General features: G+C 63.3%; 2 protein-coding genes across 5 annotated transcripts; both read right to left on the bottom strand.

Moving 5' to 3' along the window:
* Positions 1-350: 350 nt before the first annotated feature.
* Positions 351-5265, bottom strand: MUC1 (mucin 1, cell surface associated). Its single transcript, XM_078078578.1, has 8 exons — positions 4725-5265; positions 4413-4522; positions 2536-3950; positions 2374-2429; positions 2141-2274; positions 1871-1992; positions 1644-1790; positions 351-739 (listed from the first exon to the last, which is right to left on the bottom strand). Exons 2-8 carry the CDS (start codon positions 4471-4473, stop codon positions 665-667), a joined length of 2010 nt encoding a protein of 669 aa, XP_077934704.1. The 5' UTR covers positions 4474-4522; positions 4725-5265; the 3' UTR covers positions 351-664.
* A 1520-nt stretch (positions 5266-6785) lies between these two features.
* On the bottom strand, positions 6786-17418 carry THBS3 (thrombospondin 3). Of its 4 annotated transcripts, XM_036124407.2 has the most exons (23): positions 16549-17416; positions 15320-15526; positions 14508-14764; positions 14291-14393; positions 13466-13492; positions 13171-13253; positions 13028-13079; positions 12754-12902; positions 12362-12502; positions 12113-12190; positions 11599-11751; positions 11313-11423; positions 10978-11085; positions 10558-10717; positions 10186-10304; positions 10009-10061; positions 9556-9749; positions 9213-9391; positions 9055-9103; positions 8689-8885; positions 8276-8448; positions 7188-7327; positions 6786-7097 (listed from the first exon to the last, which is right to left on the bottom strand). In XM_036124407.2, the coding sequence occupies exons 1-23, from the start codon at positions 16625-16627 to the stop codon at positions 7039-7041; spliced, it is 2871 nt and encodes a 956-aa protein (XP_035980300.1). In that variant the 5' UTR covers positions 16628-17416; the 3' UTR covers positions 6786-7038. The 4 variants fall into 4 exon arrangements, with proteins under 4 accessions (XP_035980300.1, XP_077934701.1, XP_077934703.1 ...); XM_078078575.1 differs by lacking the exon at positions 7188-7327 and having other exon boundaries at positions 16549-17418; XM_078078577.1 differs by lacking the exon at positions 13171-13253 and having other exon boundaries at positions 13035-13079; positions 16549-17417.
* Positions 17419-17746: the final 328 nt, after the last annotated feature.

The raw sequence follows: 17746 nt of genomic DNA, 5'->3' as shown, positions 1-17746 counted from the left end.
TGGGGGCACCGGGCCAAGGGGAGGTGAGGGTGCGGCTGCCCCCAGCCCCCAGCCCAGGAGAGGGGAGAGCCCTCCCTGCGGGTGCAGGCGGAGCTGGGTCACACTGGCCTCAGGTCGTGCTGGCCTCCAACCAACTCAGTTTCGTTTCCTCCTTCCTCTTGTGCCACCAGGGATGGGAAGAGGTGACCTGCGCCCCAAATTCGTCTCCTCTCCACATCTCCTGCTTTCCAAATGAACCCTACTCTTGCCTTCTTCGCCGCCCCCCGTCTCCCGCAAAGACCCCTTCCAAACCCCCCCCACACACATTCTGTCCCCCCCCAATCTAAGGGTCACAGATGACAGATCCAAAGTTGGCAGTCAGCACAGAGGAGGGCCCCGCTTTATTCAGTCCCGGTCTGGTCTGCACTTCCATCTCAGGGTTTTCTGGGCCGGTCTTCCTGGGAGCCACTGTCCCAGGCCTGTCCCCAAGGGGCTCGGATGGGCTTCAGCAGGGCTGACGTCGGTTGGGAGACCTGGTGGGACTCGTGAGCAGCCCGCCTGAACCCCCAGCTCACCAGCCCCGAACAGAGTTGAGAGGAGAGGACTCTGGCAGTGAGGAGCCTGGGGGAGGCACGAGACACTGGCGTCCCACGCTCGGTGGCGGCTGGCGGCAGGCAACGTGCTCCTACAAGTTGGCGGAAGTGGCTGATGGGTTCACGTTTACATAAGAGAACCCGCTGCCCCCGTTGCCTGCAGAGACCTAGGTGGGGAGAGGAAACCCAGGCTGAGAGGTGGTAGCTCTCCTGGGAGAAAGTGCCTCCAGGGCTCCCAGATCACACCCCAAGCTGGGGTAATAGGTCCGGGAATCTAACTCTCAAAGGGTTAATTCGGAGAGCACCTGCCAGGAACCGCCCGGCAGCCAAGTGACTGTAAACAGGGCCCAGGACTGCTCCTCCCCACTCTGCTCCCCTTCACTCCCTCCCCTTGCCTCTCATCAGCCCCCTTGTCCTCCCCTACTGCCCCCATCTCCATCCATCCTCTGCTCCTCCAGCCCAAGCAGGTGTGTGTGTGTCTCTGTTGAGCTGGGACAAGGAAGTCCCGGGGTGAAGGAAAACAGGGTCGAGGAAGGGAAACTCCCCTCCCCCACCCGCAGTGGCTCTCTAGCCCTAGGTGGCCGAAGTAATTATTTACTAGGTCCTGGAGAGAAAGGCCAGGTGAGGAAAGAAAGAGGAGGGCTCCTTGCTTCCTCGGGCCTCCCAAGAACCCCATGGCACCAAGCTCACCTGGCTGGGTGAGACTTCCTCCCCCACATCACAGACACCCCTCATTCCTGCTGGCCTTTCTAAATCGACCCTCCACTCCTGGGAGCTGAGTGGGGCGGCTCAGGCGCTCATTCCTTCGGGAGTCCTGCTGGAGGGTTCCCCTGGGGCTGTTCAGCAGACCAGCGAATGCTGTCTTGGAAATGCTGGTCATGGGGACACTCTCTCTCGAGATCCCCTTCCTCCCAGGGTCCCTTCCCCAGGCCTTCCCCCTCCCCCAGCCCCTCTGACCCCGCCCCCTTGCCAGGCCCTCCGCAGCCTCTCACCTCTTCTAGGTTCTCTGGGCTTTCAGAAGCCCTGCCCAGCCCAGGCTCTGCCTCCCTGCCCCTGTGGGGACCCTCCTACCTCCTCATAGGGGCTGTGCGTGCTGCCTGGTGGCACATAGCGCCCATGGGTATGGTAGGTGGGGTACTCGCTCATAGGGTGGTAGGCGTCGCGGGTTGGAAAGAGGTCCAGCTGCCTACAGTCCTTCCGGCGGCACCAACACACAGCCTGGGGAAAGGACGTAATGGGGGTCGTGGGGTTCCTTCCAGCAGGGGGCCTCTGGTCAGGCCTGGAGACCCAACACTTACCAGGGTGATGACGTAGAGGATGGCGAGTGCAACCAGGACACAGACCAGAACCAGCAGGGCGATGCCCCAGCCAGGTACCCCAGGGCCGGACTGGCCGGCGGAAGGGAACGACACGTCTTGCACTAAACGGAAACGTAGTGGTCAGAACCTTCTCCCAAAGGAGGTGACCCTCCCCCTCCTAGCACCCTGGGGAAGAGCAGGAGCCTGGGTGCTGGAGAGAGGGGCCCTGCAGGTGTGGTGCTGGGCGGCAGGCGGGGACAGTGGACTCACCGCTAACACCTGAGACGGACAGGTTATATCTGGCTAGCTCCTTTCTGTGCTCTTCAAACCATGTCTTCACGGCCCAGGCATCGGTGGCACTCTTGCGGAAGGCCAGAATTGATTCCACCAGCACAGATCCTGCTCTGGTGACAGGGAAACGGGCCCAGCTTCAGGTCAGCAATCCCCCCACGGCCGCGGCAACCTCCACTCCTCCCCTCCACACGGTCCACACAGAACTGTACCTGAACTTGATGTTAGAGAAGCCCAGAAAATCTTCCTGTTCATAAATCTGCAAAAACTGGGGTGAGAGGAGAAGGAATAAGGCTTGAGGCAAACAGGCCAGGCAGTTTGGAGGCTGATGCGGGGGGAGCACGGAGCACAGGAGAGAAAAGACACCTACTCACCAACTCAGAAATGTTTCTCTGCAGCTCCTGGTAGTATTTGGTGCTGGGATCTTCCAGAGAAGAGTTAAACTGGAGATTCAAAATGGAAAAGGACAGGAAGAAGAAAGAGATCCTAGGAGACAACTGGGAAGAAGTGCTACGATTGGAGGAGGTGGGAGGTTCTACGCTATGGTGAGTGGTACCAGCAATAGTCCTGGTGCTGTGGCTGGTGGGGCCGCCGGTCGGGGATGAGGTGCCACGGGAGTCTGGGGATGAGGCGCTCTGGAGTCCCCGGGTGGTGGTCGGGCCCGAGGCGGGGCCGCCGGTCGGGGATGAGGTGCCACGGGAGTCTGCGGATGAGGCGCTCTGGAGTCCCCGGGTGGTGGTCGGGCCCGAGGCGGGGCCGCCGGTCGGGGATGAGGTGCCACGGGAGTCTGGGGATGAGGCGCTCTGGTGTCCCCGGGTGGTGGTCGGGCCCGAGGCGGGGCCGCCGGTCGGGGATGAGGTGCCACGGGAGTCTGGGGATGAGGCGCTCTGGTGTCCCCGGGTGGTGGTCGGGCCCGAGGCGGGGCCGCCGGTCGGGGATGAGGTGCCACGGGAGTCTGGGGATGAGGCGCTCTGGAGTCCCCGGGTGGTGGTCGGGCCCGAGGCGGGGCCGCCGGTCGGGGATGAGGTGCCACGGGAGTCTGGGGATGAGGCGCTCTGGTGTCCCCGGGTGGTGGTCGGGCCCGAGGCGGGGCCGCCGGTCGGGGATGAGGTGCCACGGGAGTCTGGGGATGAGGCGCTCTGGAGTCCCCGGGTGGTGGTCGGGCCCGAGGCGGGGCCGCCGGTCGGGGATGAGGTGCCACGGGAGTCTGGGGATGAGGCGCTCTGGTGTCCCCGGGTGGTGGTCGGGCCCGAGGCGGGGCCGCCGGTCGGGGATGAGGTGCCACGGGAGTCTGGGGATGAGGCGCTCTGGAGTCCCCGGGTGGTGGTCGGGCCCGAGGCGGGGCCGCCGGTCGGGGATGAGGTGCCACGGGAGTCTGGGGATGAGGCGCTCTGGTGTCCCCGGGTGGTGGTCGGGCCCGAGGCGGGGCCGCCGGTCGGGGATGAGGTGCCACGGGAGTCTGGGGATGAGGCGCTCTGGAGTCCCCGGGTGGTGGTCGGGCCCGAGGCGGGGCCGCCGGTCGGGGATGAGGTGCCACGGGGGTCTGGGGATGAGGCGCTCTGGTGTCCCCGGGTGGTGGTCGGGCCCGAGGCGGGGCCGCCGGTCGGGGATGAGGTGCCACGGGGGTCTGGGGATGAGGCGCTCTGGAGTCCCCGGGTGGTGGTCGGGCCCGAGGCGGGGCCGCCGGTCGGGGATGAGGTGCCACGGGGGTCTGGGGATGAGGCGCTCTGGAGTCCCCGGGTGGTGGTCGAGCCCGAGGCGGGGCCGCTGTCTCCGTCTGCAGTGCCAGCTGTAAGAAGTTGAGGTCACGGGGTTGGGTTAGGGGACAAATCAGAACGAGGAGGAAATACATCGACTGGCATCCTGAGCAGTAATGGCACAGAAGATCTGGAGAGTGGACCAAATCCTGGGTAGACCCTCCTCCTCCTTCCTGGCTGACAGCCTCCCTCTCCCCACACTCCCCTGCTCCTAGCTGTCCATTTCTCCACTCCTAAAACCTAACCTCCCTTGACTCCCCACCTCCTCCCCAGACTTCGCTCCAGGTCATTGTACTGCCCCTGGCACCAGCTCTCTGGAGGGACTGACTCTTCCGTCTGTCCTTAGCCTCTCTCCTTTCTTCTGGCACAGACTGGGTTGCTCCTGCCTATAACTTCTGCCCCTTGGGGTACCATCTGCTAGCAAAGAAAACCCAGAGAAAGGCTGGGAAGACGCCATGAGCTAGGCAGCCCCCTTCCCACCTTGTGCCCCTCACCTGTAAGCTGTGCGGATACCAGGAGCAGGAGGAAGAGAGGGGCCTGGAAGCCGGGTGTCATGGTGGTGGTGAACCAGGTGGGGAGGGGGCAGAGCAGTCTCCCGAACGCGCTGCGTGTGAGGTGGGGCGGTCACAGGCACCTGCTGCTTTATACCGGTCCCCGGCCCGCCCTAGGCTCAGCCAAAGCAGGTGACAGGGGACAAAACCCCGCCCCCTCTCCCCTTCCCTACCTCCTGCTTCCTCCTCCTCCCCAATCATTCCTGGCCCCTCAGGTGGGAAACCTGGGCTCCAACCACTCAACCCTCTGACAACCTGTTTGTTCTCCAAATGGTCTCCTTCTTTCACCAACCACTCCCTGGCTCCAGAAGGCGGTGAAGGGGTGGGGGGAATCAAGGCCCTGGGTCTCCCAGGCTCTCGTTTTTAGCCTCAGGGCGACAACCAAGGTGAGAAAAGGGTCAGAGGAAGTGGGCTAGGTCAGGCTCCTGGACAGCAGGCCGAGGAAGCTCACCCTCACGTCCCTCACCCCGCTCCCCATTCTCACTGCACCCCTTGAAGCCCCACTGTGCGGGCTGGGGAGGAACGAGAAGCCTCGGGAAAGGGTGGGCTGGGTGCCCCTTTTGGACAGCCCCCCGCCCCTTCCCGGACCCGCCGCTCCTCGCCCTGTCCCAGCCGCTCCCTGTCCCGGTCCGCACGCAGATCCACCGAAACCCACAGTCCCCGCCCTGCCGAAGCTTTCAGCAGCCGGCCTTCCCGCCCTGGCTTTCTCCCGAGGAGGGGGCGGGGGAAGAAAGTTCCACTTCACGCTCCACGGGACCGCAGGGTTATTCCGGCCCGGTCCTCCGCCGGGCGGCGGGCCGGGCTCTCCCGCCCCCTGGCGGCCCCCGGGAGCCTGGCGGCCGCGCGCCACAACGCAGGGACGCCCGGGTGGCGGGAGGGGCCGGAGCGGGGGTGGGGGGGGGTGGGGGGGATGGGCGCGCGGAGCCCCGGCGCGCAGGTCAGGGGCTCGGACGCAGAGCGCAGGGACGCGCCGCTCCGTGGGCGCAAAGGCTGACCGCTACGGGGACCCCGGGGCGCGTGGGGGCGGAGTCCGGCGGAGATGGCGCTCAGTGGGTGGGGTCCTGAGGTACCGGGAAGGGGCGCCGAGGTCGATGGGAGAGGACAGCGGAATGTGGGAGGGGAAATGGGGCAGGTTAATGACGCGTTTACGAGGCGGAGACTAGGTGGGGCAACAGAATGGTATTTGGGGGCCCAGAGCTATCATGGGGAGCACAGTGCAATTGGGGGGAGGCAGGCACATGGTGGTGACCAGGGGACTGTATGTGAGAGGGGGTAACGGCAGGGGAGAAGTACGAAGGGCAGAAACGTTTGGGCACGGGGAGGTATTTGGGGCACAGCGCACGTGGAGCGTGGGGGTCGGGCCCCCTCCGGAGGTTACATCCCCCAGTTGCGTCCGCATTAGGAACAGTTCTCGGTCGCAGCGAGTAGACTGGACAAGGGACTTTCATAACACTAAGGTGCCACGGGGCTGGGGGAAGCCGGGCGGCAGGCGAGGGGGGCGCGGCTTCGTGCAGCGGCCAGGCGGGGCGCGCGGGCCGGAGGGGCGCGGAAGCCCCCCACCCGCCCGCGGGGGAAAGCGCAAGCATCTAAGTGGGCGGCCCCAAAACTTCTGCCCCGGCGTTGCCAGGCAACAGCCATTCAGTCCGGTTGCTGGGACACGCGTCACCATGGCGACGGCTCCGCGCCACGCACTCCGAGTATTTAAAGAGCAAGCGCGCGCAACGGCTGGGTGTCGGAAAGCGGCTTTCCGGGCCACCGCGGTCTCCCCTCCTGGCACCCCCACACACACCGTCCCCTCCCCCCTCGTCCAGGCGCCAAGGCCCTGGCATCCAGGGTGGACCCAACTCCCCGGCGCGACCCCGGTTCTGGGGCTGGTCCGGCTGCAGGCGGTGCGGAGCGGGATCCCGGGCCCCGGGCGGGCGGGAGGGACGGGACGCGGTGCAGTGTTGTTCCTTCCCCCGCCAATATTGCACTCGTCCCGGCCTCCGGCCCCCCCGGCCCCCCGGCCTCCCCCTCGCCCCGAGCGGGCCAGCTCCAGCCCTCCTCTCGATCGGGACGACCTAAGATAGACTGGAGTGTCGCCGCTGCCACCGTGAGTAAGTGGGGCTGGGAGGACTTTAGCCATCTTCGGACTAGCCCCTCATCCTTCACCTACCCCAATCCAGCACCTTCCCTCCTCCACCCGGCCCCAGACACAGCCAAACTTCTGTAGATCTCCAACTTTCATCCTACCAGCCCCCTTCCTCACCCCCTCAGGTTCCTTCCTGCTCCCCACACTATCCCGGAAAATCCCTAAAATAAGCAACATGCACTAGCTTAGAAAACCACTGGAACTTTATGGCAATGTGGTGTTATCTTTCCTGGGGTTAGTGCCTGAGAAAAATATCCCTTGAAAACTTCCCAACTCCTGAACAGTGGGGTCACCACCCCTCTGGGGCTAAACTCCTGTGGGTGCCAGAGGAGGGTCTGTGTTTGGCTGAGCTGCTGTAGATTAGACCCCAGCGTCTCCAGGATGGACCCCAAGGCCAAAGGGTCTAAAATCAGGATTCTGAATCCGGTGGCCGCCTCTTCACACTCTTCCCTGGAGCAGCTGCCTCCGGAATGGCTCAAAATCCTCGGGCACTGTGTCTGAGGAAGGAGAAATGATTAAGGTCAGAAGCTAGGACTCTCCCACGAGGGCATCGGAAAGGTCAGGCTGATCTCAGTCTGGAGCCTCACCATTGCATCGGTACTGGAGATTGGACCAAATGATGTTTTCTTGGGAGAAGCAGAATACACCAAGACGCCCTCCCCGCATGGCTGTGTCAATGATCACCCCAGAATCCGCCACTAGCTGAGGACCCTCATAGAGCTTCACCCTGTCCAGGATAGGGGTGTCCGTGGGTGCTAGGATGCCAGTGGGCACTGGGCCATCAAGCCCAGGCCCCTGCTCATCCCCAACCCCCCTGGAGCTCACCGGGCCAGAGGGAGAGAACGGAAGGAGGGAGAGGGAGGAAGGAAAGGGGAGGGACACGGGTGCTTTTCTCAGGCCTGGGGCCCCTGCCTCTTTGTCCGCCCCCTTTGCATCTCAAAGCACCAGCCACATTCCAAGCGAGGATTGGGTTGCCATGACAATGAGCACAAAGGGCTGGGGGGTGAAGTCACCCGCTTCCCAGGCTCTAGTCCACCCTCCCTTATCCCCTGCCCTGGCACCCTGCAGCCCCAGGCACCTTAAAGGAGAACCAACCCAAGTCCGTGGACCCTGGGCTCTTGCCATTTCCCCTCCCTTCCCTGTCATCCCCACCAACTAGGAAATGCACAGGGGTGCACACAGCACTGAACTGAGAAGTCTTAGCCCTGCTACTAAGAAGTGTGCAGTCTAGGCCTCGGTTTACTCTTCTGCAAATGACGACCCCTTCCGGGTCAGACACCGTGATGGGGGGGCTTCTGGGAGGTACCACTGAAGGGGCTGGATGTGATGGGCCTCTCCAAAGACTGGCCTGTGGTTTAGAGGCTCCCAGAGATGCCCTCACTTTACAGAGGGAAAAACAGAGCTCGGACGAGGAAGAACTCGCCCAACGTCACCTATAGGTCCTAGGTCGCACCAGCACCAGGGCCCAGGCTGCCTGAGGAGGAGAGCAGGGCTGAGGTGGGACGTCTGTGGTGGGAGGGGAGAGAGAGAAGTGGTCCCGGTCCCAGCCCATGGCACCGAGGAGTGGAGTAGAGGGGAGTAGAGGGGAGTAGAGGGGCCGTCACTGGTGAGTCCCAGCTAAAGGTGAAGCAAAGCCTGGCCTGGGTCCCTCAGGAGGGCTCAGCCCCTCCCTCACCGGATGTAGCCGACTTGAGGCCGGTGCAGCAGCTGCCAGCGGTAGGAGGTCTTGTCACGCCAGCCCACGTTTCGCGGGTCAGTCCACAGCAGTCGCACCTGATCAGGGGTGTGGCCAGTATGCCACAGGGCATTCCGGAGGTGCTCACCTGGGCCGGACACTGACGTCACTGCCTGGAGGGTATTGGCAAAGATGTTGGGTCAACCACAGGACCCAGACAACAGGCTGGGAAGTGCAGGTGGAGAAGGAAGTCAAGGTGGTCAGGAGAACGTTCTGGAGTCCCGGGGAGCCAACCTCCAGGCCAGACGGCTAAGGAAGAGGGTCCCCACGCAGGCGGCGGGAGAAGCCCTGGGGCCAGCTCAGGGAGGCTTTGGGAAAGGGCCCCGGACTGGGGGCTCTGGGCAGCCGCGGACCTTGAGCTGCAGCCCCGGCTGAGCAACAGCCCGGAAGGGTGTGGCCTGCCAGTAGGTCTGCTCCGTCTGCTTCCACATGACCACGTAGAAGCGGCCGCTGTCTTGATAGCTGAAGAGAAAGCCTGCGTAGTCATCATCAGTCACCGTGTTCACGTGGAAGGTGCCTTCAAAGTCCACACCATTGAAGGCTGTGTATCCTGGGGGGCAGGTGGGGTCAAGGTCAGGGCAGCAAAGCCACCACTGGCCCACGGCGGACTCAGGGTGGGAAGGGATGCCTGTGACGTGTATGGCCAGCTTGGCCCCCACCCTCTGACCCTGTAGGATTCCTCCATGTGGACAGGATCAAACTGGGTGCCCCATACATACCAACTGCCAGGCCGGGGTCACTGTTCATGGTCTGAACGATTTCCATGCCCTGGGGGTGTGCAGTGAAGAAGAAAGCCCTGTTCCGGGTACGCGGCCCCACCTAGGCCCCACCTGGTAGTCTGGTCTGATAGCACCTGCCCAGCCCACTGCCCAAGTACCTGGTTGAGCACGACCCAGTTTGGATCAATCTGAGCATCACCCTCAGGATCCAAGACGACAGTCTGATAGGCCCGGAAATCTGTGAGGGTCACCTCTGCACTCTCGGGGCACACGTCCAGGGGGTCGACCACCGCGTCATTGTCAAAGTCATCCTCACACACATCCCCAACACCATTGCCTGGCAGAGTGGGGCCAGGTGCTCAGGAAGGCCTGGCCGTGGCCTCCAGACAAGACTACCCCCCCGTCGGGCTTTGTCTTCCTGGCTTCTCCCCAGCAGCACCTGCCTCCTTTCCCTGGGCAGGGCCCCCTCCAGTGCAATCCTTTGTGGGACCCCAGCCTCACCGTCTGAGTCCTTCTGATTGGGATTGGGTACCAGGCGACAGTTATCAGGACCAGGAGGCACGTAGTCTGGGACCCCGTCATTGTCATCGTCCCCATCACACTCGTCTCCAAGTCCGTCATTGTCTGAGTCCAGCTGGGAGCTGTTTGGCAGCTGTGGGCAGTTGTCCTTGGTGTCCTGATGTCCATCCCCATCGCTGCCCAGAACAGGCACCAAGTAAAGGCTCTAAAAGTACCACATCCATCCCCTCTCTTCTGCTCAGAAGTCTGGGGTGTGCCCTGCAGTCAGCCAGGTGAGGTGAACGCCCAGCGGCAGGAGTGGAGGCTAGACTAGGGGAGTGACTTCCTGCTCAACAGTAGTGGAGAATCAGAGCTTAACCGTACAGGAAACAGAGAATGTACTGCAGGAAAGTAAAGGAACCCCGGTAGGACCGTCCGTCTCTTGGCCCGCCCTACCTGTCCTCGTTGGTGTCACAGACATCCCCTACCAGGTCGCTGTCTGCATCTGTCTGAGAGAGGGGGGCCGTTCTCACCATCTCTTGATAACTGAAGACGATGGCCGGACGCTTCCCATGGGAAGGGCTGGGACCTCACCCCAGGCCCTCCCGCTCCCTGCCCTCCCCACCCCTGTACCTGCGTAGGGTTGCTCATCTCAGGACAGCTATCACAGGCATCCCCCACCCCGTCCTCATCCCTGTCTGTCTGCAGGGGGTTGGGGACTTTAGGGCAATTGTCCAATCCATTGGGGATGCCTACGAGACGTGCAGGGGGCACAAGCCTGTCAGTAACAGCAGGTGGCGCTCTTCCGGAGCTGCTCTCCCACCAGGACAGCTGCGCGGGGAATCCGCCCGCGCCCTCTGGCCTGCTCCTGCCCCCTGCCTCACATTCCCAGGGCCCTCTGCCCACCCAGGCCTCCCCCTGCGGCCGTCAGACTGCCCAACTGCCCCTCCTTCCCACCGGCACCCAAATCCACACGGGCCTCCCAGTCCCCAGCCCCAGTGGCACCGTCCCCATCCACATCGTTGTCACACGCGTCCCCTTCCCCGTTGCCGTCCGTGTCCTTCTGGTCATTGTTGGGAACGTTGGGGCAGTTGTCACAGGCATCCCCGAACGAATCTGTATCAGAGTTTTGCTGGTCCTTGTTGGGGAACAGCCGGCAGTTGTCCTGAGGTGAGAGGAAGAGTCAGGCCTCCCTTGCACCCCTGGCCACCTAGCCCTCACCTCGTCCCGTGCCCGTGTCTGCAGTCACCACGACGTGCCGGCCCGCCCACCCGCCCTCCACGGAATCCACCCTGTCCTGGCACAGGGTTTATGCTTCCCTAACGGAGCACTGAGGTCCTGCAGAGCCGCCAGGGACCAAGGGGGGACAGGGTTATGGGACAAGGCGTGGAGGGGAGCAGAGGAGCTGAAAGGGACAGGAGCCACCTCGACATTCTTGATCCCATCCCCATCGGCATCATCATCACACTGGTCCCCCACGCCATCGTTATCAGCATCTTCCTGCCCAGAGTTTGGTGTCAAGAGGCAATTGTCCTAAAGGTCAGGGGAGGAAGAGGCAGGATGGGTTGTGGCCTGCCCCAGCCTGCGCGCTCACCACTGCCCGCCTGCCCCAGGCTGCTCCCCCGACCGCCGCCCCAGCCTGCGCGCTCACCACTGCCCGCCTGCCCCAGGCTGCCCCCCCCCGCCCCAGCCTGGGCACCCACCCCAGCCTAGGCACGCACCCCTGCCCCAGCCTGCCTGCCTGCCCGCCTGCCCCACACCTGCTTGCAGTGTTTGTTGTTGTCCATGCACGGCAGGGCCTGGTCCGGGTAGCCATCGATGTCCGTGTCGGTCCCACACACATTCCCATTCCCGGCCCAGCCCACGTTACACTGGGCAACGGGAAGGGTAGGAATGAGGGCCAGGGCCGTCTCCTCACACCCCAGCCTTTTCCTGCTCTAGCCCCCATTCTCACCAACCAGTTCCCGGGCCCCTTCCCATGTGGGCCCCCATCCCAGGCCCTAAGCGGAGTCTCCCCTTCCCCCCCAAGCCCCAGGCCTAGCTCACCGCGCAGGACACTGCCCCGTTGCGTTCAAAGAGACAGTGCGCATGGACGTGGCAGGGGCTGTGGGCTGGGCTGTGGCAGGTGCGGGCTGGGAGGCAGCCCTGGCTCTGGTTGCCTAGGAAGCCCAGGCGACAGGGGCCACACTTGAAAGAGCCCTAAGAACAGGGAAGCAGTGTCTCAGGGAGGAGGGTCAGCCCGCCGGGCACCCAGGACCGGGGCTGTCCTGCCCGAGGGGTGCAGAGTGGGCACTCCCAGCCTGAAGCCAGCTAGGGCAGTCATCGCCTTTGGGCTCTCCTGGCAGCCTTTTGAGGTGTATCTCAGCCCCAGTTTTCAAGTGAGGACACTGAACCTCAGGAGACCTGCTAACGGTCACAGTAAGAAGCAGAACCAGGATTCCAAACCAGAGTGTGCCACGTCTGTGTGGCCTGCCCTAGGGAAGGAGGAGGGGGAGCAGCAGATCTGAAGTGGGGTTCACACACCCCAGCACTCCCGACACACTCCGGGCACTCGGCTCACCACAGTATTGGTGCAGATGGAGTTTGGGTCACAGCCACCATTGTTCCCGTCATTGCATTCGTCCACATCATGGCAGACCTGAAGGGGCAGACTCGAGGTAGGACCGGACCCACGGCGGGTCTCCCCCAGCAAAGCCAGAGCACCAGCCCGGAGCCCCAGCCCACTTATCACAAGGACCCCGTGTCCAGCCCGTTAGCCCCCGGTCCCCACAAGGCCAAGAACTCGTCTCCACGCTCTACTCGACCTGACCTGTTTGCTGGCGCGGGCATAGTCGATGCCCACGCCGGACACCCGAGTGCCTCTGTAGCCTCGAGGACAGGCTTCGCAGTGGAAGCCGGGCACGGTGTTGACGCAGCTGGCCCCAGGGAAGCAAGGGTCAGTGTGAGCACACTGCGGGACGAAGGAGGGAGCGGTCAGGCCCTTGCCTGTGCTCTCCCCACCCGGCCTCACTGCTCTCACCCCACCCCCGGGCCTCCACGTGGCCCTCCGGTCTTCGCCACGCACTTTGCGCCCTCCTTCCTCACCTCTTTTCCTGTCTCCCAACGTCCTAAAGCCCGGGCTCTTCTGATCCTGACTGACACCCACCCCACCGCCTCGGGCCTCTCCTAACTCTCTGTGCCCTCGCAGGCTGCCCTCCCCACCTCATTGATGTCCGCGCAGTGAGTGCCGTTGCCCTGCAGGCCAGGGGGGCAGGGCCCGCAGCGGTAGCCAGGGTACTCATACACTTCCATGCAGTCCACGCCTCGGAAGCAGGGGTTGGGGCTGCAGTGGGAACGCTGCTCGTGGAAGCCTGAGGGGCGGGCACGGTCAGAGCCACCCAGAGGTGGCCATGCCAATCCCTGGAAGTGGAGCCTGAAGCCACGGGGTGGGGAACACGGGGATGCCATCTGGAGCCCACCCCACTCTCCCACTCACCGCACACCTGACACTCCATGATGGTGTTTCGGATCAGAGACATTTCTTTCACCTGGTGGACAGAAGAATGGGGGCAGCCAGCTCCTCGCACCCACCACCCCATCCCAGAGCCCGTGCCGCCCCCTCCACCAGTGCGCTCAAACCTGGTCTCGGATATCATCGCGCAGCTCCACCAGGATCTGGTTGAAGAGAGTGAGCTGGGTGACCAGCGCCTTGGTCTGCTCACCTGCCAGAGCCCCGGGTGCAGAGAAGCTCAGAACTGGGCCACAGCCCTGGTCCCTCTTTGGGGCAGTAAGCCGATTCCTGCCCCTGCTGCCCACCCTGCCTTTAAACCCCACCCCTCTCCTGGCTAAAGAGGACTTTGTTTCAGGCCGCTGCCCAAGCCCTGGACCTCCTCCCCAGCCTCTCGCCCCTCCCCCCTCCTTGTGGCCTGCTCACCTAGGATGGAGTGAAGTGCGTTGGTCACTGGAGAGGAGAAAACACAGAGGGTAGAAACGTGAAGAGGGCCAGGCCAGGGAGGAGGAGGAAGGAAAAGAGGGGCAGGAACAAAGGCCTAGAGGAGTCTTGGAAGAAGGACGGGCAGTTGGATGGTAGGAGGGCAGAGGTGACAGGCAGGCGGCACCAGCTCTCCCCACTGGGTGAGGGACCCTCCAAGGGGGTTGCCTCACAGTCAAAACCCAGATCCTCCTGGTTCCCAGGCCTAGAAGCAGCAGAAGGGATCCAAGTGAGAGGTGACCCAGAGCAGGGCCAGGCCCCCAGTCCACTCCATTTCCGCTCCAGTCCCCCTACCAAGCTTCTGGGAGAAGTGGGCATTTTATTTAGGTAAGAACCTCTGAACATCCTTGTCAGAGACACCAGGCAGATGGACAATGCTCAGACTGCTGGTAGGTGACAGCCTCCCAACGAAAGCTAAGAAAGACCCAAGACCCTTCCCTGGGTCACCAAGACCAAGCAATTAACTTTCTCACCCCCACACGGAGTGCTTGGGAGTTCTATTCTTCTCCTCCATCGCTCTATTCTCCCAGCCACCACGGGAGGCGGGGCCACCTGAACAGGGAGACTTTTCGAGCCACGCCTCCTGGGATGGCTGTATCATTTGGAGATCACAGAGCCAGAGGCAAAGGAGATTGGGGGTAACAGGGTCAGAAGCCCCAGAAAATGAGTGAGCCAAAGGAATGAGCGTTAAGGGGGAAGACAAGGAGATGAGAATCAACAAAGACCACAGGAAGTGATTTGGGGTCCAGAACGTCAGCTCCGTGTTACCTGCACTGTGGATGGACTCGTCCCCCTGGAATGGACACTCACTCAGGGCTCCCACCCGGGCCATGGACCCGCCCAGAATCATTTTCATAGATTCCACGAAGCCCTGGGTGGGGGGGGATAGGAGCAGAGTAGGGTGGGAAAATCCACCAACTCCTCCTCCCCCTGCTGCTGCAAAATGCATCTGCGGGAACTCAGGGGGCCCTCCCTCCCTGCTCACCTGCATCCTCAAATACGCTTTCTGTCCAGTCCGAATCTCCAGCCCGTCGACCTCCGCTGGAGGAATGGGGGCCAGCGCAGGGAGGCCAGCGTGCTGGTCTCCCAGTTTGCAGTCCACATAGAGCTGCAGGGCAGGGCTGGGGCGGGCGGGGCCGCGGAGCCGCAGGAGAGCCGTGTGTGTGCGCCCGTCGGCCAGGCCTGCTTGCTGGAGGCTCACCGCGTGCACTCTGCTGTCTTCCCGCTGGTACCGCACCAGGACTGCCCGGGAGGGGAGGTCAGTACGGGTCCTGTCCCCCGTCCCCTGTCTCCCAGCTGAGCCTCGAATCAACTCTTCTGGACGGCATGCCTATCAGCCCCTAGTCAGCTATGCATCTCTCGCCACCTTGTATGTGATGGGCACACAACAGATGCTTTTCAAACCGGTTCAGAGACAAGGACGTCCTTAGTCTTCAGTCACTCTGTCCCTTGCTAGGGTGGCAGCTGGTTCTGTACCCACTGGACTGTGCCGGGGATCTGAGGGGCTGCTGAATACCCTTGCTGGGACACGTAGACATGCCTCTCCCTCCCCCAGGCAGCCCCAAGTACAAAACCCCCTCCCTACAAGTATTAGGCCTCACTCTCTTGTTTGGGTACCTGGCCTCCTGAGGCACCTCCTAAGCACCCCATTCCAGGCGCCCCTGGTGCCTGAGCACAGTCGGATGGGTCCATGGGCCCCCACGGAGCCCAAGGAGAATTAAGAGGGGTATGGGAGTGGGGACGAGGGAAAGTGCTCAAGGGATCATCGCTGCAGGAAAGGAGATGCCCACCAGTCACCTTTGTTAATTTTGCCCACAACTGAGGCCTCCAGCCATCGTGTGTTGTCCTGGCGAGAGTAGAGGCCAAAGAGGACCCCACCCTGCTTGGGGGGCAGGCGGAAGGTGGACAAGAGGTAGATGTCTCCAGCAGTGAGCAGGGCTGCCCGGATCTTCTCTGCTACAGCTGTCATCTGCCGAGACTCGCCCACAGTCAGCAGGTCAATCACTGGCCAGGCAAGGATTACCAAGGTCAGAGAGAGGGGTCAAATGCCAAGGCCTGCCCTTTCCCCTGAGCCCTCAAGGGCGGAGCATCCTTCATCACTACCCCCCACCCCCGCCCCCAGGCAGCGTTAGTCACCTTCTTGAAATTCAACCCTTGCTGCTATCAGAAGACAAGGCGTTGTGCCTTCCTTTCCCTCAATATTGCCTACTGCCACCCTCTGGAACCCGAAGGCCTGAGCCTCTCGGAAACACAGAAACAGCGCCTGGCACAACTGAGATGCGCCCACCAGGTGGCGCAAGGGAGCCACTGTGCTGATCCCACGCAGAAGTAGCACCTGGTGCCCACAGCGCAGAAATGGAAAAGCAGTTTCTCTTTACGCTGCTGGTTTGGCTCATTCCACACCCGAACGCCCCTCCTCCCATCCTGGGGGCTCAGCACACACACTCTGGATGAGAAGAGCTGCCCACTGAGGGCTCCGACCCTCGTACTGTCTGCCTCTCCCCCACGGGAAGGTAGGACCCAGCTCCTCTCCTCCCGTGTCCTGGCCAGTCTGTGGTTTCCCCTCCAGCCAGTAATGAATCCGTGCCTCTGTCATCTGCTCCAGCTACCTCTCCCACACCCACAGGCCCATCCCACAGCCAGACCTCCGGGAGAGCCCAGACCTCTCGGTCCCCACCCCCACCCTGTCCTGGGGCAGCCAGGAGCCCAGCGGGTGAAGAAGCCCACCTTTGCACTGCTCTCCCAGATCCTGGGCTGCCTGCGGATGCTCAGACACCAACCCAGCCGGGGCAGCCCTAGCATCCAGCTCCTGAGTCCTCTGCCCCGGCCTCACGCTGACCCTGGCCAGTTCCTACTCACCCACCACCCTCTGGTGTTCACTCCTCCGTCTATGGCCCTAATTTCACCAATTCTTCCCTCCTGGTCAATTTCAGGACTCTCCCCTGGCCCACATGTTTCCTGCTACTCGGCTGGGGGCAAACGGGGAGGAGGCCCAGCGGGGTCTAAGAGGATGGAGACAGGCTTACCCTGCAGGTCCTGACTGGCAGATGCGAAAGTGCAAAGGAGGAGAAGAGCCAGGGCCCCTCGAAGTTCCTGCGTCTCCATGCCGCTCAGCTGGCTCACTACCCCTGGCAGGCAGGCGGCTGGGAGGGGAAAAGGCTAGGCGGAGAGAGCAGGAGCGGGGGGCGGAGGGACTGGAAGGGGGAGGTGAAGGGGGGGGCCATCAGGCGGGTGAGGGGGGGCTGAAACAAAGAGCTGCCAATCAGCCCGGAGGCATCCCCAGCCCTGGGAACCAGGGGCACTGGGGAAGAGTCTGGAGGCCTCCCTGCCTCCTGCCTCTCCCTAACGGTCCTCCCTCCCAGGTGCCTCCCTCCCTCCTGGCATCTCGCTGCTGGGGGCCACTACCGAACGCTACTGTTTTCTGTAAGTTACAGTCGGGGAAGGCAGGAACCCCAGGCAGGGGCAGTGCCAGACAGTGGGCATTATTCCACAACTGGCATCAGAGGATGCCAAGGGAGTGGTGGAAACTAGCTTGCTATCGTGCCCAGGGGATGCCCACATGGCTTGAACTTCGCTGCTCTGACGAAGCAAGTGCTCTTTATTAGGGTGGGGGTCCCCTGACACGTGCCTCATTCCTGGGAAAACGTGGAGGCCCCTGCTAGGAACTGGAGGGCCAGCCTAACGCAGCGGTCAGTGAAGGGGTTGGACGGAAGGAATCGGGAACGAGGAAAGGGCCAGCAGGGCCGGGAGTAAACCAGGGGACAGGCAAGGGGCCGGGGCCAAACAGGGAACACATGGGGTACTGGCGGGCAGGCCGTGACCCGGATGAAGCGGAGGGGCGCCTCGGTTCCCGTTACCCCGGCAACGGCCCGCGAGCCCCACCCCCTCCCCCCATCCAGGCCCCAGCCCGACCCGGCTACGGCCGCCGCCGCCCCTGTTTTGTTTCCATGGCGACAGGCGGCGCGGGGCGGGCTCCAAACATAACGCGCTGTGGAAAACATGCGGCTCGGGGGACCCCCCCGCGGCCCCTGCTCCGGGCCGAGTCCCGCGGGGCCCGGGCGCAGCCCAGGCCGCGTGCAGGGCTGCGAGAAACCCCAGAGCCGGCCCGGGCGCACAAGACCCGCTTCGCCGGGACCCGCCGCGCCCTCGGGGGTCCGGGGCTCCCCGCAGCCAGGGCGCCCAGCCTCCGCGAGGAGGGCCCGGCCGAGAACCCTTCCCCCCTTC

Source organism: Halichoerus grypus, chromosome 7 (assembly GCF_964656455.1).
Source record: "Halichoerus grypus chromosome 7, mHalGry1.hap1.1, whole genome shotgun sequence".
Classification (NCBI taxonomy): Eukaryota; Metazoa; Chordata; class Mammalia; order Carnivora; family Phocidae; genus Halichoerus; species Halichoerus grypus.
This window is presented reverse-complemented; position numbering and strand designations above follow the sequence as displayed.

What these genes read in the sequence shown, in the direction of transcription:
- MUC1 (XM_078078578.1), bottom strand. Translation starts at nt 4,473, where the DNA reads ATGACACCCGGCTTCCAGGCCCCTCTCTTCCTCCTGCTCCTGGTATCC. An exon ending in TTCTCTAACATCAAGTTCAG is followed by an intron (nt 2,275 to 2,373) that starts GTACAGTTCTGT and finishes CCCTGTCACCAG; the next exon opens with AGCAGGATCTGTGCTGGTGG. An exon ending in TCCTCTACGTCATCACCCTG is followed by an intron (nt 1,791 to 1,870) that starts GTAAGTGTTGGG and finishes TCCTTTCCCCAG; the next exon opens with GCTGTGTGTTGGTGCCGCCG.
- THBS3 (XM_036124407.2), bottom strand. Translation starts at nt 16,627, where the DNA reads ATGGAGACGCAGGAACTTCGAGGGGCCCTGGCTCTTCTCCTCCTTTGC. An exon ending in AAGCGTATTTGAGGATGCAG is followed by an intron (nt 14,394 to 14,507) that starts GTGAGCAGGGAG and finishes CCCCCCACCCAG; the next exon opens with GGCTTCGTGGAATCTATGAA. An exon ending in CGAGTCCATCCACAGTGCAG is followed by an intron (nt 13,493 to 14,290) that starts GTAACACGGAGC and finishes TCTCCTCTCCAG; the next exon opens with TGACCAACGCACTTCACTCC.